At 39.8% G+C, this 26,790-nt stretch overlaps 1 protein-coding gene across 8 annotated transcripts in view; it reads left to right on the top strand.

Annotated features, from left to right (window-relative positions):
• LOC128698778 (protein MMS22-like) overlaps nt 1–26,790 on the top strand; it is a 91,499-nt gene that overhangs the window by 55,687 nt on the left and 9,022 nt on the right. For 6 of the 8 annotated variants that reach the window (XM_070097695.1, XM_053791157.2, XM_070097696.1 and 3 more), the window contains exons 16-20: nt 4,661–4,831; nt 11,808–11,930; nt 17,069–17,209; nt 20,596–20,718; nt 21,677–21,864. In XM_070097695.1, the coding sequence (XP_069953796.1) occupies nt 4,661–4,831; nt 11,808–11,930; nt 17,069–17,209; nt 20,596–20,718; nt 21,677–21,864 (746 nt within the window). Of the gene's footprint in view, nt 1–4,660; nt 4,832–11,807; nt 11,931–17,068; nt 17,210–20,595; nt 20,719–21,411; nt 21,642–21,676; nt 21,865–26,790 lie in introns of those variants that run through there. The other 2 variants (XM_070097700.1, XM_070097699.1) reach the window with 2 other exon arrangements.

Here is a 26,790-nt window from a genome sequence, read left to right as displayed (position 1 = left end):
CCTCCAAACTTGGATGACCTAATTTTCGAGGAGTTTGGGTTCATCACAGTAAAGTTCTTGCCCCCGAATACCACTCCTCTCCTCCAGCCCATGGACCAGCAGGTCATTGCAAACTTTGAAAAACTCTACACAAAAGCAATGTTTCACAGGTGCTTGACTGTGACCACAGACACTCACTTTACCCTAAAGGAATTCTGGAGAGAACACTTCAGCAACCTCCATTGCATAACCCTTATAGGTATGGCTTGGGAGGGAGTGACTACCAGGACTTTGAACTCTGCCTGGAGAAAATTGTGGCCAGATTGTGTCGACAAGAGGGATTTTGAAGGGTTTGGGACTGACCCTGATGAGCCTATGTCTGTTGTAAAATCAATTGTGGCACTGGGGAGTTCCATGGGGTTGGATGTGAGTTTGGAGGATGTGGAAGAATTGGTGGAAGACCACAACGAAGAGCTCACCACTGAGGAGCTGCAAGAGCTTCAGCAGGAAGAGCAACACATCGCAGCTCAGAATCTTGCTGCAGAGGAGGAGGAAGAGAGATGGAAGAAGGTGCCTTCTTCAGAAATTAAAGAGATTTTTACTATGTGGGGTAAGATGGAAAGCTTTATGGAGAAACATCACCCTGACAAGGTTGTTGCATGCCATATTGGCAACATGTACAGTGACAAAGTCTTGGGCCATTTTAGGGAAGTGTTAAAGAGATGCCAGAAACAGAGCTCTCTTCAGAGTTATTTTGCGAGACAGGACTCCAGTGACTCTCAAGGTGGTCCTAGTGGCATTAAGAAACAGAGAAGACAAGCAACCCCAGAAAAGCAATTGGTACCTGAGGTGTTGCTGGAAGGGGATTCCCCTTCCAAACTATAAACAATCCACTCTCTCCTCCTCCTCCAATCTCCCATACACTAAGAAGAATCTCCAATAAAGGTTAGTGTTATGCTGTTAATGTTTCATTCATCACTTCCCATTGTATTGTTTATGTACTACATGTATATTTCATGTAAAAAAAATTTTTGTTTTAATACTTCTGGGTGTCAGGAACGGATTAACCCTTTCAGGGTCCATCCCGTAGATCTACGGCTGGTCGGTGAGTGTCCAAACCGTAGATCTATGCCAAAATTCTAGCGCCGTCAAATTTAGCGCGAAAGCGCTCATAGGCCTACATATGAGAGAATGGGTCTGCGCCGTGGGTGTGTGCCGTAAACAAAAAATCTAGGCGCCTGCATAGCATTGTGGGAACGCCGGCTCAGTCACCCTTGTTCACCATGCCTCGTCACAAGTCAGCTCTCACTCCCCGGAAAATTGGGACTCTCCTCTTCCTGTCTGATAGTTCTGACACTGATGGAAGTGGAAATGAAGACGAATTCTACGGCTTTGATAAGTTAGTGACCGAAAAAATGACCAGGATATCGATAATAGTGCAGAAAACCCCGACGATCCTCGACCTTCTACCTCTGGTGTGGGCACTCGTGACTCACGGTCGGGTGTTCCTAAACGTAAGAGAAAACTAATATTTTCCCGTGGCCTGGCCTCTGACTTCAGTAATGACGATGATTCTGACGTGGATTGTGATTTTATTGCGCTCGACGATCATTCCAGTAGTGATAGTGAGGAAACATATTCACCAGTGAAGCGTCGGTATGTTCGCCGCCGCATGCGCTCGGGTAGTGTACCCTATGCTGTGCCCAGGGGACGGAGTACATCCCGGAGTACATCCCGGAGTACATCCCGTGGCCCTACACCCGTTTTAGGTAGTGATAGTGAGGATGATGTGACTACACTTGGCATGGATGGGCCACAGGCATCAGTGGATGGTGTTAGTGGGGCTGGTGGTGGTAGTGGCACCGCCATGCGTGACTCGCTGTGCCACGCAGGGACCCACGCTGCTGACTCGTCGGTTCAAGGACAAAGCGGAGCGTCACCCACCAGCCCGCCACAACCACCCGTACAACCAGCCTATGATGTCCAGTATCCACCAGCAAACCGTATCTGGGATTGGCAGCAAAATCCCAATTTTGTTCCCAGCCCTCACCACTTTGATGACTCTCAAAGTGGAATTCTACCTACCTGTCCCCTTGGAACCACGGCCAATGAACTGGAATTCTTTGAATTATTCTTTGACCAGCCATTGATGGAAATTATTGTCAGGGAAAGTAATAAGTATTTTCAGTACACCATGGCAAATACGATCTTATCACCACAGTCAAGACTACACAGGTGGAAAGAGACGACTGTTGCAGAAATGTATTTGCTTTTTGCAACAATAATGCTTATGCCTCACGTCTATAAGCATAATATAAAAGCATACTGGTCCACAGATCGGCTAATTTGTACCCCATCCTTCAGTGAAATAATACCAGTGAACAGGTTTATCTTACTGTTACGTATGTTGCACTTCTCTGACAAAACCAGGCCTGACAGAAGTGACAGGTTATACAAGATTAGAAATGTTTTCATGTATCTCAAACAAAAGTTCAGGATATACTTTTATCCATTCAAGAATCTTGTAATTGACGAGTCTTTGATTTTGTTCAAAGGTAGACTGTCATTCAAGCAGTATATACCGAGCAAGAGGAACCGCTTTGGTATAAAATTGTTTGTACTCTGTGATTGTGACAGTGGCCTGGTGTTGGATATTGTTGTATACACGGGTAGTAAAACATTGAAAGATACCAAGATGTTATTGGGTATATCAGGTGACGTAGTGAGAAACATGATGGCACCTTATCTTGGTAAGGGCCATACATTATATACCGATAACTGGTACACAAGCCCATTACTCAGTGATTTCATGCGAGTGAACAAGACAGATGTGTGTGGCACAGTGCGTTCTAATCGTAAACATATGCCCAGGCTCAACGCAGGTGTTCGTGGTGATGACGTGCAGGTGTTTACTGCCAATGACATCATGGCATTACGGTGGCATGACAAACGAGATGTCACATTGTTGACAACCATTCACCGTAATGAAATGCAAGACAGTGGCAAAGTTGATCGAGTGACTAATGAACGTATTCGAAAACCAGTGACAGTGATTGATTATACACAAAACATGCGCTTGGTTGACAAGTGTGACATGCAGATTGGTTTTGTTGACTGTGTTCGTAAGAGTTACAAGTGGTACATGAAACTTTTCTTCCATCTCATGGACATTTCAATGCTGAATGCATATAATATGTACCAAATAAAGACTGGTAACAGACCACCGTATGGTGAATTTTGTTTGTCTGTTGTCAGACAACTCATAATGAAGTACCAGGTAACAACACCTGCAATACAACATGGTCCTCGAATTCATCACAATATACCCAAGCGTTTGAGGAGAGAAGGTGATCATTTCATAATACAGCTTCCTTCAACTCAAAAGAAATTTGCTCAGAAGAGATGCATTGTCTGTGCACAAACAAAACGACGGCAACAAAGACGCAAAGACACTCGGTTTATGTGTGAGGAATGTAAGGTGCCTCTGTGCATGGTGCCTTGTTTCAAGGAGTTCCACAAGCTCCAGCAGTTCTAAAACCATGTCCAGTGATTGTAAATATGTAAATATATGATAGAACATTAGTATTATACAATATTTGTGCATGTTTATTGTAATAAACAACAGTGGTAAACAATAATATGATAATAACTTTAGTGCGGTTATTGTGTTCAATACAGTGAGTATATATATATCAATTATATGTAGTATTGGTCTCTCAGGCCCCAAATGTTAGTAGGAATAGAAAAAAATTGGAAAAGAAAAGAAAAAACAACTAAAACAGCAAAATAATATAATACGCGTATGTGGAATTCGTCGATGTTGCTGCCACCACATCATTTTCTACAAACTTCTTGGCACTGTATCTCGGTAAGTACTGATCAGATTCTAATTTTTTTTGTTTTATTATTCCTTCACAAAAATATGCTCTTTAATTCTGTAAGAAAAAATAATTTTTTTTTTTTTTTTTCAAAATTTCTTGGACACTGGTGCGTGACTTCAGATTTTGGCCTTGGACCCTGAAAGGGTTAATTGTATTTACATTATTTCTTATGTGGAAAATTGATTCGCAAATTGTAAATTTCATTTATAGTAGCAGCTCCAGGAACGGATTAATTACGAAAAACGAGGGACCACTGTATATATTAGTGTAAACTCGTTACCTAGCATTTATATGCATTTATTAGTGGAAAAAAAGGGCGTTCCACTTTACAGCAATTTCCGCTTTATGGCGGTAGCCTGGAACCCAACCTGCCGTATAAGTGGGGCCCTACTGTACATACCCCTCTGTGTTTTCTTCTATTTTTTACTAGTTCTTGTTGTTTATTTCCGTTTTTCTCCATGGGGAAGTGAAACAATTCTTCCTCCGTAAGCCATGCGTGTTGTAAGAGGCGGCTAAAATGCCTGGAGCAAGGGCTAGTAACCCTTTCTCCTGTATATATTACTAAATTTAAAAGGAGGAACTTTTGCTTTTCCTTTTGGGCCATCCTGCTTTGGTGGGATACTGCCGGTTTGTTGAAAGAAGAAGAAGAAGAAACAGTTATGGAAGAAAATTGTAATCACTGGAAGTTTGAAATGTAAATGTTTTGCAGAGTATATGACCATGTGACTAGGACAGAGAGATGAGATTGGGCATATTTAATTGTATTTGTGATATCTTTTATTTTCTCCATATTCCCACAGAATTTCACAGCTCGCATGACATACAGAGATGCAGTTCTACAGTACTTCTGTGGCCTTGACAAAGCCTTGGTGAACTTGATGAAAAAAGTTCCTCCCCTAAATCATCTCCCAAACATATTAGAAATTGTGGCTGCTCTTTTCTTTAATGCACATTCTATTATTTATATCAAAGTAAGTACTGTACTGTGTTAAAACTGAATTTTAAAGAAATTTCACTCATGGAAGTGGTATAGACTGGAATAGCTTATGTTTAGCTCAAGAGGTGTTTGTGTAGAAGTTAGAAATGGGCTATATATATAAGAACATAAGAAAGAAGGAACACTGCAACAGGCCTACTGACCCATGCGAAGCAGGTCCATGTCGTCCCCCCCGGATTAGACCAATGACCCACCCCCCGGATTATCCCAATGACCCACCCAGTCTGGTCATCCCCACTCAAGGATGGAGCACTGTACCAGACCCAGCAGCACAAGCTAGTCAGGTCCAACTCACACCCACCCACACCCACTCATGTATTTATCTAACCTATTTTTAAAACTTCACAACGTTTTAGCCTCAATAACTGTACTCGGGAGCTTGTTCCACTCATCTTTAACTCTATTACCAAACCAGTGCTATCCTATATCCTTCCTGAATCTGAATTTTTCCAACTTGAGACCATTGCTGTGAGTCCTGTCTTGGCTGGAAATTTTCAGCACACTATTTACATCCCCTTTATTTATTCCTGTTTTCCATTTATACACCTCGATCATATCCCCCCTAATTCTACGCCTTTCGAGAGAGTGCAGATTCAGGGCCTTCAGTCTATCCTCATAGGGAAGATTTCTGATACATGGGATCATCTTTGTCATCCTTCTTTGTACGTTTTCCAGAGCATTCATATCCATTCTGTAATACGGTGACCAGAACTGAGCAGCATAGTCTAAATGAGGCCTAACCAAGGATATATAGAGTTGAAGAACAACCTGAGGACTTCTATTATTTATACTTCTAGATATGAAGCCAAGAATTCTGTTAGCTTTATTGCGAACACTAATGCACTGTTGTCTTGGTTTTAGGTTACTGCTAACCTGAACTCCTAAATCCTTTTCGCAATCGGTAGTATTAAGATCTACATTATTTAGTTTATATGTGGCATGGTTATTTAACTGTCCAACATTTAGAACTTTGCATTTGTCAATATTACACTGCATCTGCCACTTCTCCGACCATTGCGTCAGTCTATTCAAATCATCCTGGAGTGCTCTAATGTCCTCATTAGAATGAATTGGACGGCCTATTTTGGTGTCATCAGCAAATTTGCTTATGTCGCTATTTATTCCCTGATCTATGTCATTTATGTAAATTGTGAACAACAACGGGCCCAACACTGACCCCTGAGGAACACCGCTTGTGACGTGCCCCCATTCTGATTTCTCCCCATTTATGCAAACTCTCTGCTGTCTATTTGTCAGCCATGCCTCTACCCAGGAAAAAATTTCTCCTCCTATTCCGTGTGCCCTAAGTTTCCTCAATAGCCTTTGGTGTGGAACTCTATCGAAAGCCTTACTGAAGTCCATATACACAATATCATATTCATTACCATGATCTACCTCCTCAAACACCTTAGTGAAAAAAGTTAGTAAATTCGTAAGACAGGAACGCCCCTTTGTAAAACCATGTTGAGAATCATTAATCAATCTGTGCCTGTCAAGATGGCTACGAATTGCTTCGGCAATTATTGATTCCATAAATTTTCCCACTATGGAGGTAAGGCTTATTGGTCTATAGTTCGAAGCCATGGACCTGTCACCTGCCTTGTAAATAGGTATTACATTTGCCATTTTCCACTTATCAGGCACTATGCCAGTTTGTAGTGATATGTTAAAAAGATTAGCCAAAGGTATGCTAAGTTCCTCTTTACATTCCTTTAACACCCTTGCAAACAGTTCATCAGGACCTGGGGATTTGTTAGGTTTTAGTTTCTCTATTTGTCTGAGGACCATGTCACTAGTTACCGCAATCGTACATAGTTTATTATCATCCTGTTCTATGTAATCTATTATTTCAGGAATATCGCTAGTATTTTCCTGGGTGAAAACTGAGAGGAAGTAGGTATTTAGAATTTCACACATATCCTTATCACTGTCAGTGATCTGACCAGTGTTACTCTTAAGTGGGCCAATCTTGTCCCTAATCTTACTTCTGTATACCTGAAAGAACCCTTTTGGGTTAGTCTTTGAATCTCTTGCGACCTTAGCCTCATAATCTCTTTTTGCTTTTCTTATTCCTTTCTTTATTTCTCTCTTTAATTGAATATATTGATTTCTTAACTGCCCATCCCCTCTTTTGATATGCCTATATATGCCTGTCTTTTGACCAATGAGATTTTTTTTTTTTTTTTTCAACAAGTTGGCCGTCTCCCACCGAGGCAGGGTGACCCAAAAAAGAAAGAAAAAATCCCCAAAAAGAAAATGCTTTCATCATCATTCAACACTTTCACCACACTCACACATAATCACTGTTTTTGCAGTGGTGCTCAGAATACAACAGTTTAGAAGCATATACGTATAAAGATACACAACATATCCCTCCAAACTGCCAGTATCCCAAACCCCTCCTTTAAAGTGCAGGCATTGTACTTCCCATTTCCAGGACTCAAGTCCGACTATATGAAAATAACTGGTTTCCCTGAATCCCTTCACTAAATATTACCCTGCTCACACTCCAACAGATCGTCAGGTCCCAAGTACCATTCGTCTCCATTCACTCCTATCTAACACGCTCACGCACGCTTGCTGGAAGTCCAAGCCCCTCGCCCACAAAACCTCCTTTACCCCCTCTCTCCAACCCTTTCGAGGACGACCCCTACCTCGCCTTCCTTCCCCTATAGATTTATATGCTTTCCATGTCATTCTACTTTGATCTATTCTCTCTAAATGACCAAACCACCTCAACAACCCCTCTTCTGCCCTTTGACTAGTACTTTTATTAACTCCACACCTTTTCCTAATTTCCACACTCTGAATTTTCTGCATAATATTTACACCACACATTGCCCTTAGACAGGACATCTCCACTGCCTCCAACCGTCTCCTCGCTGCTGCATTTACCACCCAAGCTTCACACCCATATAAGAGTGTTGGTACTACTATACTTTCATACATTCCCTTCTTTGCCTCCATAGATAACGTTTTTTGACTCCACATATACCTCAATGCACCACTCACCTTTTTTCCCTCATCAATTCTATGATTAACCTCATCCTTCATAAATCCATCCGCCGACACGTCAACTCCCAAGTATCTGAAAACATTTACTTCTTCCATACTCCTCCTCCCCAGTTTGATATCCAATTTTTCTTTATCTAAATCATTTGATACCCTCATCACCTTACTCTTTTCTATGTTCACTTTCAACTTTCTACCTTTACACACATTCCCAAACTCATCCACTAACCTTTGCAATTTTTCTTTAGAATCTCCCATAAGCACAGTATCATCAGAAAAAGTAACTGTGTTAATTCCCATTTTGAATTTGATTCCCCATAATTTAATCCCACCCCTCTCCCGAACACCCTAGCATTTACTTCTTTTACAACCCCATCTATAAATATATTAAACAACCATGGTGACATTACACATCCCTGTCTAAGACCTACTTTTACCGGGAAGTAGTCTCCCTCTCTTCTACACACCCTAACCTGAGCCTCACTATCCTCATAAAGACTCTTTACAGCATATAGTAACTTACCACCTATTCCATATACTTGCAACATCTGCCACATTGCTCCCCTATCCACTCTATCATATGCCTTTTCTAAATCCATAAATGCAATAAAAACTTCCCTACCTTTATCTAAATACTGTTCACATATATGCTTCAATGTAAACACTTGATCTACACATCCCCTACCCACTCTGAAACCTCCTTGCTCATCCGCAATCCTACATTCTGTCTTACCTCTAATTCTTTCAATTATAACCCTACCATGCACTTTTCCTGGTATACTCAATAAACTTATTCCTCTATAATTTTTACAATCTCTTTTGTCCCCCTTCCCTTTATATAAAGGGACTATACATGCTCTCTGCCAATCCCTAGGTACCTTCCCCTCTTTCATACATTTATTAAACAAAAGTACCAACCACTCCAACACTATATCCCCCCCTATCTATTGTTCATCCATTTGGGATCATTTTTGTTAGATCTAATTTCCCTACTCGGAACAAAAGTTGTCTGGGCAGCTAGAAGTCTGCTCTGAAAAACGTTATATTGGCAACCAAGATCACCTACCTGACCCATAGTTAGGACATCCCAATTTAGCCCACCCAAATAATTTTTCAGTCCCATGAAGTCGGCCAAGCGAAAATCTGGGACAGAGATTTGATTGCAGTTATCTGGGTAATTCCATGATATATTGAAACTAAGTGATTTGTGATCACTTTCCCCAAGCTCATCATTAACCTCAAAATTATTAATTAGTGAATCTTTGTTGGCAAGAACCAAGTCAAGCAGATTGTTTCCTCTAGTTGGTTCTGTCACAACCTGTTCTAAAAAGCAATCCTGAACCGTATCAAGAAAGTCACTAGACTCAAGATTTCCTGTCATATTGTCCTAATCAATTTGTCTAAAGTTAAAATCTCCCATTATCACAACATTTTCATATCTAGATGCCTTATGAATTTTGTCCCATAACAGCTTACTGCACTCCCTATCAAGGTTTGGGGGCCTATAAATCACACCCAAAATTAATTTGTCACGACCCTCGAGAAACTGAAGCCAAACCGATTCTGTGTTCGATGTTTCTAATCTTATATCATGTCTAAGACAACAATTTAAATTTTCTCTGACATACATCACCACACCACCACCCTTCCTGTTGACCCTATCAGTGTGGAATAGTTTATAACCCTGTATGTTGCATTCAGAAGGCATTTCTCTGTCTTTCAGGTTGAACCAGGTCTCTGTTATACCAATAATATCTATATTACCTACACTTGCAAGTAATTTTAGCTCATCTATCTTATTTCTTAGACTCCTACTATTTGTATAGTAAACCTTAAGGGAGCTAGTCACTCGTTGCCCTCTACTATCTCTCGTTGTTTGTTGATCAATTGATTTGCCATTACTAGCAACTTTATTTTGAATATTGTCTTTTAAACATATCCCTGAGGTATCCCGGTAATAACTGCTGTTTTTAACCCTAATGCTGCAGCCTGATTGTTTCCCACAAACACCCATACCTCTATAATATATCAGTTTAAATTCCTAGACAAGTCATCAATTACCCTCTCAATTGAATTGGCTAATGCAACCACTCCATCCCCACAGAGATGAACCCCATCCCTTGCATACATATCACGTTTGCCAAAGAAAAGGTCCCAGTTATCAATGAATGGGATTGCAAGTTCCTTACAGTACCTGTCTAGCCAGCGATTTATACCAATTGCCCTAGACATCCATTCATTACCCACTCCCTTTCTAGGCAAGATGCTACATATGACTGGGATCCCTCCCTTAGACCTAACTACTTCTGTGGCTGACCTGTACTTATCCAGCAGCTCCTCTCTCCTGCCCTTCCCAAAGTCATTACCCCCAGCACTAAGACAGATAATGGGCTTGTTCCCATTACCTGCCATAATATTATCCAACCTGCTGACTATGTCGCCAACACCAGCTCCAGGAATACACACACTCTGTCTGACCTTTCTGTCTCTGTTACAAAATGCACGGTCCATATATCTTACCTGAGACTCGCCTACTATTAAAATATTCTTACCTTCAACCTCACTAACCACTGAAGTACACTCGTCTTGGAGAACAGAGAATCGATTTCCTACCTTCACATCTTCTCTGTTAACTCTCCTCATCTTCCTTCTTCCTGAATTGTGAACCACTTGCCACTTAAAGCGGCTGCCACTATCACTGCTGGTGACCATTCCTACCTTACCAGCTAAATCCTTCTCACACTCGCTCCCAAACTCATCTATGCGAAGCTTCAGCTTCCTATTTTCCTCCTGAAGAAGTAGAATCTCCTTCTTCAACACATGAACCTGGGATTCTAAAGCACTACAACAAGCCATGGTATGGGTAACAGCCCACGTTAACTCCCAAGAGCTTTGCGGTATGACCGCACTTGACCACTGACTCCATGGGGAAGTGGAAAAGAATCTTTCCTCTGTAAGCCATGTGTGCCATAAGAGGTGACTAAAACTTTAGTTTTTCTTTGTAGGTCACCCTGCCTCGTTGGGATATGGCCGTGCGTTAAAAAAAATGTGAATTTGATTCAGTACTGTATATCATAGTTGTGCATGGCTTGTAATTGCAGTTTGACACAATAACAAAATGAGATCATTCATAAAATATAGGGCAAGAGAAGATTGGTAATGTAATTTAAAAAAATGTAGTCTTTATAAATTACAAATTTGTTAATTTATTAAATAAATACAACTAACTGATATCATGCATAAATATCAGTTAAGCTGCATATTCTTTATTGTATTACAGTACTTTTTGATATTTCATTGCAGAACTTATGTTAAAGAAGTGTTCTGTTATATTTTTCTGATTGATGTGTAGACCAAGTGTTTACATATAAGCATATAATTGAACAGTATTTAGAAAAGGTTAAGGAAGTTTTTGTTGCATTTATGGATTTAAAAAAGGCATGTGATAGGGAGGGGAGGGAATGCTGCAGTTAGAGGGCAGTCTGAATTGTGTTGTCAGCACATTTTTGGCACAACAGCAATGAATGAATGAGTCACCCCTGCCTTGGCAAGAGATGGTTGTATTGATATAAAAAGTAATGAATTTTTCAAAATATATACTGATACCATTTCTTATACTATTTTGGATGTGAATACAGTACTGCATTTTAGTTTATCTAGGTAAATGTTGGGAAGCTCACCTTTATCCTTTCTTTCTATCCAGGTGTCACTCATGCTAACAGTATTGTGCCTTGTGCTTTTCTCTTTGTATAAAATCCATAATTCCCTATATCTTTCTTACTACATTTTAAATTACCCTACCATATTAACAAATCACAGCGCTTCATAATTTTACTTGTAAATGTCCTTTGTCTCATTAAATATTATCTACTTTTTCTTGATAATGACTATAAATATTCATATGATTGAGATCATGACTAATTATGTTTCCATTCCAGTCAAGGCCCACTTGTCCCATGCCAAGTCTTATTAGTACAGTTCTTCTTCCAAGTGCTGTGTACACTGCAGAGAAACCTCTCAACTCACTCTTGGCTTCATCACTGGCAAACACTCTACCGAAGGTATTGTATTCTCACTCTTCTTTGTAATTTATTTGACCTATTTCTATAGAAATCTTAGAAGACTCAGTATTCATTCAGTGTGACACACTTCACAGACATTTTAAAGGTATGAAAGTTGTCATATTTTATCATAATTAAGATTCTTTTCTTGGCTAAATAAGAGACAAAGTCCCTAGTACTGTATTTTTATTTTAACTTATTTTATTTTTACACTTAACCCTTAAAACTGTGTATGATGTATGTATGCCTTAAGCCATGGGACTAGGCAGTGGATATATCAATCAGTAGAAAAGTCACAAATAATACTCTACTAATTAATAATCTTCTACTCTTAAATCCTGTATGAGGAATGGGAAATATTTGGGAAAGGAAGAATAAAACTGAGGGCAAACAAGGAACATCATAGTACTCGCAACATTCTCCACTGTCCTCAGACGGAGACAGCCCTAGTATTCAGTTTTCCTCACTATAGTTAACTGTCTTACAGCAGGTAGCTGTCTCGCCATGAGCAGCTGACTTGCAAAGACAGCTCCTTCCTTTAGCCTCAAATAGACTTAACTGAACAGTCTTTCAATCTCACCTCATCATAACCCCTCCTCTCCTCCTAGCTTGAAGGTCAAGGAATAACAGTTACTTAATGTATGGTTTAAGGGGTCAATGATCTCCCAATACCAAAAAAAAAGAAAAAAAGGAATGGGTATAGTGGAACCTTGGTACTCAAACTTAATTTGTTCCAGAAGGTTGTTCAAGTGCCAATCTGTTCGAGTGCTGAAAGAATTTTTCTCAACCAATTTTCTTTTTGGTTGGCTGATATCACTATTCTTCTTAGGCCCCATGGTGACTTATTTATACAAATAATATAAAAAAAATGCAAAGAAACACGAAATAGTTTACAGCAAATTTCTGGCAGGTCACATTTGTTTTGTCGAGTGCCGAGCAATTGATCGACTATTGTTCGAGTACCAAGGTACTACTGTATATGACCTCACCTTGATACAACCATTTTATCAACATGGTATCAGCAAGTATAAAAAAATTAATGGCACTTAAGTAAATGTACCATATTTTTTTAACCCCCGCACTTTATATGCTCAAGGGCAAGGTCAAGGGTAAGCCTTGGGTTACACTTTAGCAGTTGTTTATTAACATTATGTGACAGCTGCTTGGAAACATCTTGCCAGCAAGCAGCCGACACTCGTATGCCTCATGTGCCGGAAAATACTGTAACTTGTTGGCAGTATCTTCCCAAAGGGTTTTAATTTTTACTGGACAATCACAGTATATACAACAAGAAAGGTATTTCAGTGGATATATGCTGAAATTTTACTTTATTTCTTGATAAATTAGACATGTGCAACACTTGGGCATCTTTAACTCATTAACTGTCCAAATGTAGATCTACGTTTTCTCAGCCAGTGCTCAGAATATTTTGAAAAAAGGAATTTTTTTTTTAAATTAAAGAGGGCAATTTTCTGTGTGTAATAAGACCAAAAAAAAAAATTTTAGGTCAAGTACTTGCCAAGATATAAGACTGCGAAGTTGGTGCTGGATGCTCACCTGACGGCAATGTGGAGTCCTGCCGCTTGCAGAAGTGTTGCTGATATACCTTTTTTTCTCGTTTTTATATTTATATAATTTATATGTTCTGATAATTACAATTTATTTAAGGTAGTAGGTTGGTAGACAGCAACTGCCCAGGGAGGTACTACCGTCCTGCCAAGTGAGTGTAAAACGGAATCCTGTAATTGTTTTACATGATGGTAGGATTGCTGGTGTCATTTTTCTGTCTCGTAAACATGCAAGATTTCAGGTGCATCTTGCTACTTCTACTTACACTTAGGTCACACTACACATATATGTACAAGCATATATATACACACATCTCTGGGTTTTCTTCTATTTTCTTTCTAGTTCTTGTTCTTGTTTATTTCCTCTTATCTCCATGGGGAAGTGGAACAGAATTCTTCCTCCGTAAGCCATGTGTGTTGTAAGAGGTGACTAAAATGCCGGGAGCAAGGGCCTAGTAACCCCTTCTCCTGTATAAATTACTAAATTTAAAAAGAGAAACTTTCGTTTTTCTTTTTGGGCCACCCTGCCTTGGTGGGATATGGCCGGTTTGTTGAAAAAAAAAAATTTACAATTTATAGTAGTTCTTGTGATTTCATAGCCAGTCTTTGTTCTGACACTAATATTAGGTACTGTACTGAAATTGTACTCAGTCACAAACACACTGACAGATGAACATTTACACCTACCTTGGTCATTTACTATTGTCTAGGAATATATACAAAGTAATTATAGGTCCCAACAATGTTTTAGATATGTTGGAGTATACATACATGAAACTCTGAAGCATGGTGTTAAGACGAGTGTCACTAAACTGCTGACAGGGCAGCTGTGGAGTGACACTTGATGATCGGGCACTGCTGCATGGAACCCTGGCTGTATTTGTTTTCACTGTTACACATAAACATGTCTGTCTGTCTAGCTATGTCTGTTTACCTGTCTTTCAGTCTGCCAGTGTATGTCTGTCTTTCTGTCTGCCTGTGTGTGTGTGTCTGTCTGTCTGTCTGTCTTTCTGTCTGCCTGTGTGTGTGTGTCTTTCTGTCTGCCTGTGTGTGTGTGTGTGTGTGTCTTTCTGTCTGCCTGTGTATCTCTATCTTTCTGTCTGCTTGTTTCTCTCGTCTCGGAGAGTGGCTCATGAACCAACAGGATGCAGAGTCGTCACATCTGACTCCTGATCAAGTGAAAATGTGTATTACTTGCCAGTCATGCTTATTATACCTTATATCTACAAGTATGGTACAGCACTTTGTCTTGATTTTTTGGGTTATTATATTAATTTATACTATTTATAATTGTATTTATGTGTACCTGTGAGACAGACAGAGATACAGACAGACAGACGGAGATAGCCAATCAGCCAGCCTGCCGAACACATATTACATGTTCCAGAATTGTTTTTTTTTTACTTAGGTCATAGGTTATAGGACATTCTGGCAGGATGACACTACCAGTGGTACCAGAAATGAAAGGATGTTGCACAAATGTTGCACATGGGTTATTATCGAGGTTTTTGATAATTCCTCGAACATTTGTCACCACACCCACCTCAGATCCACTAAACTCAGGGTCAACATCACTTTCCTCTTAAAAGGGGATTGTTAATACGATACGACATCACCGAATCCCAGGTGTTTGTCGCGCTGTTTGCTCTAGCTGTCGCACAGTTGAACTGGTGCTCCCACAAGGTACTAAGTGACCCCAGATTTTCTTAATATTGCACACAAAGAGTGTTAAGACCCATTCTATGCTGACCAGGCATCTCCGGGCAGTCGTGCCAAATTTGGAGGCAGGATAAATAAAACGTAGATGTACGTTTGGAGTGCTAGTGGTAAGAACGTAGATCTGTGTTTGGACAATTAATGGGTTAATGAGAAAACATTTCTCCACACAGTGGTTTCATCAGTCCATACAAAGGAGAATGGTGAAGAACAAGAGGAGTTTGAGGTAATCTGTCCTTCAGCCTTGAGTTCTTGTTCTTCACCATTCTTCTTTGTATGGACTGATGAAGCCACTGTGTGGCAAAACGTTTTCTCATTAACCTTTGACTGTTTCGGCCGTATATATACGTCTTACGAGCCAGTGTTTCGGACGTACATGTATATATACTCAGTAATTCTAGCGGCTTCAAATCAAGCAGGAGGAAGCTGGTAGGCCCACATGTGAGACAATGGGTCTGTGTGGTCAGTGTGCACTGTATAAAAAGAATCCTGCAGCATGCAGTGCATAATGAGAAAAAAAAACTGACCGTGTTTTTGGATTAAAACGCCGACTTTGAGGTGTATTTTCGTATAGTATTTATGGTTGTATTCTCGTTTTCTTGGTTTCATTTGATAGAATGGAAAACATATTACAGAAAGAGAGATGATTTTCATTAGTTTCATGATGAAAACGACCTTGAAATTGAGCTCAATATAGCAGAAATGTTCATTTTTTACAGTGTTCAAGAGTAAGCAAATCACACCACACATCCAATACATGTCAACTGGGGAGTCTGATATTCTTTCACTAGTGCACTGATATTATTTATGCCATTTTTACAATAATGCAGTAGTCTGCATAACAGTAAGTCTTCTATATTTTGTGTGAATAAAAAATCAAAATAGAAAGCAAGAGTAATATAAGAGGGGCCTGGAGACGTGACTAATAAACAGAGGATATGTTATTTTAGTGCCAAGAATGTCTGCATTGTTTATTCTGGACCCTATTTTGAAATTGGCATCTTTTTTAATTTGCATGAAATTGGCCAAATTGCCAATTTCTGACCACTATTGGGTAGTTGAAATCGGTAAATGGGCAGTTTCTTGTACTCAGTTGATAGAAAAAATGGAGTTCTAAAGAAATAGTTATGAGTTTTGTTGACTGGAACAATGAAATTGGCCAAAAATAGGGCTCAAAGTCGGTGAAATCATCATTGCGTATATATCGCCAAAATTACTAACTTCGCGGGAGCTTAATTCCATAAGTTTTCAATCAGATTTTGTACTTTTGGTGCCATTATCACCGGGAAAAGATTCTCTATCATTTCTTAAGAAATTTTTTTTTTTTTTTCCAAAAATTTTGCAACATAGAATGACAGTTTCAGAAATGGGCTTGCAACAGTCAAAGGGTTAAAGATGCCAGGTGTTGCACATGTGTCTAATTTATCAACTTGTCAGTTCTTTGAACCATTCATCTACACTTTATTGCTTGTATATGCATTCTTATTGATTTTTTTTTAACACGTTGGTCAGCTCCCATTGAGGCAGGGTGACCCACAAAGAGAGAAAATCTCCAAAAAGAAAATACTTTCATCATTGTACTGTACTTGTAATATTGGAACTAATAATCATAATAGAGGAAGATCAGTGTTATGGCAGTCTTGTGTTTTTGTGTATACTTTCTGTTTAAATTTGTTATTTTTGAGATTTGTTATTGCAGAGTTGTTATGATTGTAGCTGGTCATTTCTAGCATTTCAACATTTATTGTTTTTTATATTTTTTATGAAATACTACTTGACTTAAAATATGGGCAAATAAAAGCATATTTAAGAAGTTATTGAGAGAAGATTTAACATTTTCCTTGTGTTTTGTAGATGGTGTGTGGATTGGGTTGCTTGGGCTTGGCACAAGACCCATACCTAGTGCGTTGTGTGAAAGATGTCTTCACGCACTATATCTATCGCTTTCCAGTCAAGACCAGCAAAAACTACACAACTACAACACATCCTTTTATTGTAAGTCTATGATGCATTTAAACATCAAATAGTCACTGGTCATTTACACAAATAATGAAGTAAAATGCTCTGTATGTAGCATTAAAATCTTCGAGACAAGCATCTCCTTAATAGACCACATCTGGACAAACACCATATCCCCTTTAAAATCAGGCATAATCACAGACAACACTACAGACCACTACCCAACCTTTCTCATAACTAATCTGGGCAAACTGCCACAAGACATTACTAAAGTAACCTTCAGACTACATAACGAGACAGTTAACAACTTTATAGCAGCTATGAATAACATCGATTGGCAAAATGAGCTCGAAACATACACAGATATGAATGAATGTATAAATAATTTTCTGAAAAAGCCCAATGCCTCCATAACAGACATTGCCCCAGAAAAACTAAACAGATCACAGCAAAGAGACTGAATAATCCCTGGCTAACGCCAAGCATCCTCAAATCCATTAACACAAAGCACAAATATGAAAAACAGTATAGAATGGGTCAAATAACTAGAGAATAGTCGAAAAGTTACTCATCAGCTCTTACCAGCCTGATAAGAAGGTCAAAAAAATTGTATTATGAAAATAGATTACATAACATCAAAGGTGATGAAAAAACCTGGAAAACTCTATCTGAAATTCTTGGAACTAAAAAGTTATCGAAAAACAAAACAGTCAAACTAACAAAATCAGATGAACCCCTACTCACTCCAACCGAAACAGCAAACAGACTTAATGTTTTCTTCTCCACCATAGATAAAAATCTAGCAAACAAAATACCAAGCACAAACACCCGTCCATCAGACTACCTCATAAGTACCTACCCAAATACGCTATTTCTAGCTCCGACCAACCCCATTGAAGTTACTCTCATCATAAACACCCTTAAAAACAAGGCAGGAGACATAAACAACTTGCCTGCTTTTATGTACAAAAAAGCTTCTCAAGTATTGTCACCAATTATTGCAATGCTCTTTAACAAATCCATTGAATCATCTACCTTCCCAACAATCCTCAAAATAGTGAGGGTCACTCCAATCCATAAAGGAGGTGACCAAACTGACTTGAATAACTATAGACCAATATCTAACTTACCACTGCATTCCAAAATCTATGAAAAATTAATTCATAGACGAATCTGTTCCTACCTCATTTCACACAACATATTAAACCCTTGTCAGTTTGGATTCAGGAATAATAAAAGCACAAATGATGCTATCATACACATGCTAGAACTAATATATACCGCACTTGAAAAGAAAGAAGTCCCGCTGGGCATTTTCATTGATTTACGTAAAGCTTTCGATACAGTCGACCATGAACTGCTGTACTCCAAATTAATGCACTATGGTATCAGAGGCCACTCCCTCAACTACCTAAAATCATACCTTAGTAACAGAACTCAATATGTGTATGCAAATGATGCAAACTCTTCCACCCAACCAATCACAGTAGGAGTCCCACAAGGAAGCGTCCTTGGACCACTCCTTTTTCTCATCTACATCAATGATCTACCGAATGCATCACAGCTACTCAAACCCATATTATTTGCAGATGACACTACATATGTCTTTTCCCACCCAAACACAGTCATACTAGCAAACACAGTCAATGCTGAATTACAGAAAATATCTGCCTGGATGATGACTAACAAACTTACCCTGAACACTGATAAAACCTATTTCATTCAGTTTGGAAACAAAGCTTCAAAGGATCCAATTAACATAACACTAAATGGATCATCAGTCACAAGACTCACAGAGGGAAAATTCCTAGGTATCCACCTTGACAGTAGCCTTAAGTTCCGGACACACATACAACAAATCACCAAGAAAATCTCCAAGACTGTAGGCATACTATCAAAGATAAGGTACTACGTTCCACAATCAGCTTTCCTGGCACTGTACCATTCACTCGTATACCCTTATCTTACATATGGAATTTGTGCATGGGGATCAACAACATCCAGTCACCTAAAACCCCTAATAACCCAGCAAAAGGCAGGAGTAAGAATGGTAACAAATTCCCACTCCCGCCAGCATACTCCACCAATTTTCAAAAGTCTGAATCTGCTCACCATTAATAACATCCATACTTATTCATGTGCCTACTACATACACAGAACAATACATGCAAATATAAACCCTCCACTCAAACTTCTCACCAACCTAAACAGGACACATGACCACAACACAAGACACGGATTTCTTTTTGATATATCTCGTGTCCATATCACACTGTGTAAAAACTCTATGCATATAAAGGGCCCCAAAATATGGAATTCATTACCAGAAGATATTAAAGTAACCCAGTCTGAAAATCAATTTAAGACTCTTCTCAAAGGCCACTTAATCACCCTAGACTAAATGCTAAATACTCAGTACACACTTACTCACCTATGTACTCCCACATCATAACTGAAACAGTCACATTGAACCTTTTATCTATTGTTGACAGGAATATAATTGAATCATTGTTTTCACAAAAAGCATTTTCAAATATAAATATATCTTTGTATTATACAAATTTTGATTCATTTATAATTAATATTCTACTGTACAACTATGAAATAATTACTATCCTACTGTACAACTATGATATACTCCTTATTGTTAAGTAGACTGTAAGCCAATAATGTTAAGTTGGCCCATAATGCCTAGGCATCATAGAGGCTCTCTTTGCATTGCAACCCACTATTGTAAATACAAAATCTCAATGTACTGTTTGCAAAGACATAAAATAAATAAATAAATAAATAAATGAAACTAGCTCCAGAGTTAAAAGGTATGAGCTACAAAGAAATTCTATAGGAATTTAATCTAATGACCCTGGAGAACAGAAGGGAAGACATATTAACAACATACAAAATACTCAGAGGAATTGATAGGGGCAGATAAGGACAGGTTGTTTGAGAGATGGAAACAGGTAATCGGGGGCACAGTTAGAAGCTGAAGACAGAGATGTGTCACAGGGATGTCAAAGAGTATTGCTTGAGCCTCAGAGTAGTTGGGAAGTGGAATGACTTCAGTGAAGAAGTGGTGGCGGCAGACTCCATATATAGTTTTAAGAATAAGTATGATAGGGTCCAAGAGGCTTGGAGAATCTGGCAAGTTCAGAGGTGAGGCCAGGAGCTAAGACTCAACCCCTACAACCACATATAGAGGAGTACTTCATCTAAATGTGTTCACACATCTGAGCTCACAGGTGAGTTAGAGACAATGTTATTCCATAAAGCAAGGTAATGTCTTTGTTAATCAATTTGTGCCCTACTGTATCACTTTTACTATGTAGTATTTTTTGTTCAATCTTTTGTTAGTTGTAATTTAGCTTTATTTATAACTATTGTTACATGAATTACTGCACTAATTTTTCTAAACTGTATTCCAGATTTGTCTTCATGATGCTGAAGTAAGAGAGGAAGTCCTTCATGAACTCCGCCCTATATTTTTGGAGGTTGTACGTGACAGTTACTTAGGCAAGCGAGGTGTCAGCACTCTCCACCTTCACATAGTAAGTTCATGATATGTTTATATTTTTCTCCATGGGGAAGTGGAACAGAGTTCTTCCTCCATAAACCATGCTTGTCATAAGAGATGACTAAAATGCCTTGAGCAAGGGGCTAGTAACTCTTTCTCCTGTATATATTACTAAATGTAAAAGGAGAAACTTTTGTTTTTCCTTTTGGGCCACCCCGCCTCGGTGGGATACGGCCGGTGTGTTGAAAGAAAGAAAAGATATTACTAAATTTAAAAAGAGAAAATTTCGTTTTTCTTTTTGGGGTATTAAGCTTTTGTGTGCATTTGAAAGTGATAAAAAGGCTATGTTTCACATTACAGCAGTAGCCCGGAAGCTAACCTGCTGTATAGGTGGGGCCTTCCTCTACTCTAGTGCATTTTTCCTTTTTGTCTCCATAGATAGACTTTCTTCTTACAGATGCTTCAGTATACCAACTAGTTTCATCTCCCTAGTTTTTTAAATGGTTCACTTTGTCTTTCACAGACCCATCTGCTGACATGTCTGCTCCCAAATATCTAAATACATTCACCTTCTCCAAACGTCTTCCCTCCAGTCTGATATCCAGTTTTATGTTGCCTAGAATTTTTATTATTCTCATTACCTTGCTCTGTACAATGTTCACTTTTAATTTTCCTCTTTACATGCCCCTCTTAATTTCTTCCACCAACCTTTGCAACTTCTTTTCAGAATCTCCCAAAAGAACAGTGTCATCATCTGAGCAAGCATATACAGTTGGAATAGTAGAAGAAAAAGCAAGAACAAAGGCATAGTGAAAGGAAAGAGAAAAATGGTTTAATAGTTTTGTAAAATAGGATAGTGTAAAGAAAGTGTACTAGACTATGAACAGATGAAGGGTCAACCCTCACCCTCTTTGTTTCTTCCTGTATGACTGTGGCTTAACTTATTTCGACCAGAGGTAACTTTGTTGTATTTATTGCATTCATCTTTCCAGGTAATTTCTCTGATATTGGAGCTGTTAAACAGAAATACATATGAATGGCTTGAGGGAATCTCTTCTTTGTTACTTCTGCCCCTCTTAGAACTGATGCTTACACTGGAGGACCATGCAACAAAGAGAGTGGCAACAGATCTCCTCCAGAAAGTGCTGCAGGAGGCTGAAAATCAGGACACACCACTTAGGTATGATCACTTGCAAGTATGTCCTACAGACCAAAACATTTACAAAGATAAATATTCAGTAATAGCATGTTAAGATAAACTTGTAGTGTGAATAATGTATTTAAGTTTATCTAGTTCTTTTGATGTAGCTTTATAATTCTTCTTCTTCTTTCAACAAACTGGCCATATCCCACCGAAGCAGGTGGCCCAAAACGAAAAACAAAAGTTTCTCTTTTTCAACTCTAGTAGTATATACAGGAGAAGGGGTTACTAGCCCCTTGCTCCCGGCATTTTAGTCGCCTCTTACAACACGCATGGCTTACGGAGGAAGAATTCTGTTCCACTTCCCCATGGAGATAAGAGGAAATAAACAAGAACAAGAACTAGAAAGAAAATAGCAGAAAACCCAGAGAGGTATGTATATATATATATGCTTGTACATGTATGTAAAGGTAGAAAGTTGAAAGTGAACATAGAAAAGAGTAAGGTGATGAGGGTATCAAATGATTTAGATAAAGAAAAATTGGATATCAAATTGGGGAGGAGGAGTATGGAAGAAGTGAATGTTTTCAGATACTTGGGAGTTGACGTGTCGGCGGATGGATTTATGAAGGATGAGGTTAATCATAGAATTGATGAGGGAAAAAAGGTGAGTGGTGCATTGAGGTATATGTGGAGTCAAAAAACGTTATCTATGGAGGCAAAGAAGGGAATGTATGAAAGTATAGTAGTACCAACACTCTTATATGGGTGTGAAGCTTGGGTGGTAAATGCAGCAGCAAGGAGACGGTTGGAGGCAGTGGAGATGTCCTGTTTAAGGGCAATGTGTGGTGTAAATATTATGCAGAAAATTTGGAGTGTGGAAATTAGGATAAGGTGTGGAGTTAATAAAAGTATTAGTCAGAGGGCAGAAGAGGGGTTGTTGAGGTGGTTTGGTCATTTAGAGAGAATGGATCAAAGTAGAATGACATGGAAAGCATATAAATCTATAGGGGAAGGAAGGTGAGGTAGGGGTCGTCCTCGAAAGGGTTGGAGAGAGGAGGTAAAGGAGGTTTTGTGGGCAAGGGGCTTGGACTTCCAGCAAGCGTGCGTGAGCGTGTTAGATAGGAGTGAATGGAGACGAATGGTACTTGGGACCTGACGATCTGTTGGAGTGTGAGCAGGGTAATATTTAGTGAAGGGATTCAGGGAAACCGGTTATTTTCATATAGTCGGACTTGAGTCCTGGAAATGGGAAGTACAATGCCTGCACTTTAAAGGAGGAGTTTGGGATATTGGCAGTTTGGAGGGATATATTGTGTATCTTTATACGTATATGCTTCTAAGCTGTTGTATTCTGACCACCTCTGCAAAAACAGTGATTATGTGTGAGTGTGGTGAAAGTGTTGAATGATGATGAAAGCATTTTCTTTTTGGGGATTTTCTTTCTTTTTTTGGGTCACCCTGCCTCGGTGGGAGACTGCCGACTTGTTTGAAAAAAAAAAAAACATGTATGTGTAGTGTGACCTAAGTATAAGTAGAAGTAGCAAGATATACCTGAAATCTTGCATGTTTATGAGACAGAAAAAAGGACACCAGCAATCTTAGCATCATGTAAAACAATTACAGGCTTTCGTTTTACACTCACTTGGCAGGACGGTAGTACCTCCCTGCGTGGTTGCTGTTTACCAACCTACTACATATATTTCTTTCAACACACCGGCCATATCCCACCAAGGCAGGGTGGCCCAAAAAGAAAAACGAAAGTTTCTCTTTTAAATTTAGTAATTTATACGGGAGAAGGGGTTACTAGCCCCTTGCTCCCGGCATTTTAGTCACCTCTTACAACACGCATGGCTTACGGAGGAAGAATTCTGTTCCACTTCCCCATGGAGATAAGAGGAAATAAACAAGAACAAGAACTAGAAAGAAAATAGAAGAATACCCAGAGGGGTGTGTGTGTATACAGTGGACCCCTGCATAGCGATTTTAATCCGTGCAAGAGGGCTCATTGTTATGCAAAATGATCGGTATGCGAATGAATTTTCCCCATAAGAAATAATGGAAATCAAATTAATCCGTGCAAGACACCTAAAAGTATGAAAAAAAAAAATTTTACCACATGAAATATACATTTTCCTACACACAAAGAGAAGGATACATGCACAATAGTAGAGTAGTACATGCACAATATATATTGTGCATGTACTACTCTACTAAATGAAGAATAAATGACACTTACCTTTATTGAAGATGCAGCAATGACTGATGAGACACTGTGTCCTGGGAGTGCCTTTTCCTCGTGAGTACTGTAGGTCTTGTTTGGCATTTTCTTCCTGAACAGGCCTTATCACACTGTGTATGCCACTACGATTCTTAAATCTCTCAAACCAACCTTTGCTGGCTTTAAATTCACCAATATGAGCACTAGTTCCAGGCATTTTTCCCTGTTCACCTGGGTGTTAGTCGACTGGTGTGGGTTGCATCCTGGGAGACAAGATTAAGGACCCCAATGGAAATAAGTTAGACAGTCTTCGATGACACTGACTTTTTTGGGTTATCCTGGGTGGCAAATCCTCTGGGGTTAATTGTTTCTTGGTATTCTCAATAAGCCACACCAACAACGGTGCTACAGCAGCAGTAGCAGCAGCTGACAGTGCTACAGCAGCAGCAGCAGCTGACAGTGCTATAGCAGCAGCAGACGATGCTACAGCAGCAGCAGACGATGCTACAGCAGCAGCAGACGATGCTACAGCAGCAGCAGACGGTACTACAGCAGCAGCAGCAGCTGAGGGTGGTACAGCAGCAGCAGCAGCTGACAGTGCTACAGCAGCAGCAGACGATGCTACAGCAGCAGCAGACGATGCTACAGCAGCAGCAGACAGTACTACAGCAGCAGCAGCAGCTGACGGTGGTACAGCAGCAGCAGCAGCTGACAGTGCTACAGCAGCAGCAGACGATGCTACAGCAGCAGCAGACGATGCTACAGCAGCAGCAGCAGATGGTACTACAGCAGCAGCAGACGGTACTACAACAGCAACAGCAGCAGCTGACGGTGGTACAACAGCAGCAGCAGCTGACAGTGCTACAGTAGCAGCAGACGATGCTACAGCAGCAGCAGATGGTACTACAGCAGCAGCAGGAGCTGACGGTGGTACAGCAGCAGCAGCTGTACCACCAATAGTAACGATGGTTGATTGGGGTTTATTATACAACCTGGCCAGCTCGGAGACACGCACTCCACTTTCATACTTATCAATGATCTTTTTCTTCATCTCTATAGTAATTCTCACCCTTATTGCTGTAGGGTTGGCACTAGAAGCTTTCTTGGGGCCCATGGTCACTTATTTTGCAGATAAAATCACCAAAAACACTGTAATAATACGAAATGTTCCGATTGTATGCTTGGATGTTACCGCGGAGGCTGGCTGGTAAACAATGCCACCGGCGGCACATGTGAGGCTGGCTAAGGGTGCACATTGGACGCGTCTCGGACGAACAGCGGTGAGCGGGTTTTTGAGCGGTATGCGAGGCAAAATTTTTGCGATAAAAGCGAGCGGTATGCGGATTAAACGTTATGTGATGCCGACGGTATGCGGGGGTCCACTGTATATATATATATATATGCTTGTACATGTATGTGTAGCGTGACCTAAGTGCAAGTAGAAGTAGCAAGACATACCTGAAATCTTGCATGTTTATGAGACAGACAAAAGACACCAATAAACCTACCATCATGTAAAACAATTACAGGTTTTCGTTGTACACTCGCTTGGCAGGACGGTAGTACCTCCCTGGGTGGTTGCTGTCTACCAACCTACTACATATATTATTATTATTATTATTTTATATTATTTTTTATTAATACATCGGCCGAGTCCCACCACGGCAGGGTGGCCCAGAAAAGAAAAACTTTCATCATCATTCACTCCATCACTGTCTTGCCCGAGGGGTGCTTTACACTACAGTTTATAAAACTACAACATTAATACCCCTCGTTCAGAGTGCAGACACTGTACTTCCCATCACCAGGGCTCAAGTCTGGTCTGCTGGTTTCCCTGAATCCCTTGATAAATGTTACTTTGCTCACACTCCAACAGCATGTCAAGTATTAAAAACCATTTGTCTCCATTCACTCCTATCAAATATGCTCACGCATGCTTGCTTGAAGTCCAAGCTCCTCGCACACAAAACCTCCTTTACCCCCTCCAACCCTTCCTAGGCTGACCCCTACCCCGCCTTCCCTCCAATGCAGATTTATGCACTCTCGAAGTTGTTCTGTTTTGTTTCATTCTCTCTACATGTTCGAACCCCCTCACCAGCCTCTGGATAATAGTTTTGGTAATCCCACACCTTCTCCTAATTTCCAAACTACGAATTCTCTGCATTATATTCACACCACACATTGCCCTCAGACATGACATCTCCACTGCCTCCAGCCTTCTCCTTGTTGCAACATTCATCACCCATGCTTCACACCCATACAAGAGTGTTGGTACAAGTATGCTTTCATACATTCCCCTCTTTGCTTCCACGAAGAAAGTTCTTTGTCTCCACAGACTCCTAAGTGCACCACTAATCCTTTTTCCCTCATCAGTTCTGTGATTCACCTCATCCTTCATAGACTCATCTGCTGACACGTCCACTCCTAAATATCTGAATACATTCACCTCCTCCATACTCTCTCCCTCCAATCTGATATCCAATCTTTTGTCACCTAATCTTTTTGTTATCCTCACAACCTTACTCCTTCCTGTATTCACTTTTAATTTTCTTCTTTTACATCCGCTATCAAATTCATCCACCAATCTCTGCAACTTCTCTTCAGAATCTCCCAAAAGCACCGTGGCATCAGCAAAGAGCAACTGTGACAACTCCCACTTTGTGTTTGATTCTTTATCTTTTAACTCCTCACCTCTTTCCAAGACCCTAGCATTAACTTCTCTTACAACCCCATCTATAAATATA

This window comes from Cherax quadricarinatus, chromosome 59 (assembly GCF_038502225.1).
Source record: "Cherax quadricarinatus isolate ZL_2023a chromosome 59, ASM3850222v1, whole genome shotgun sequence".
Taxonomy (NCBI): domain Eukaryota; kingdom Metazoa; phylum Arthropoda; class Malacostraca; order Decapoda; family Parastacidae; genus Cherax; species Cherax quadricarinatus.
This window is presented reverse-complemented; position numbering and strand designations above follow the sequence as displayed.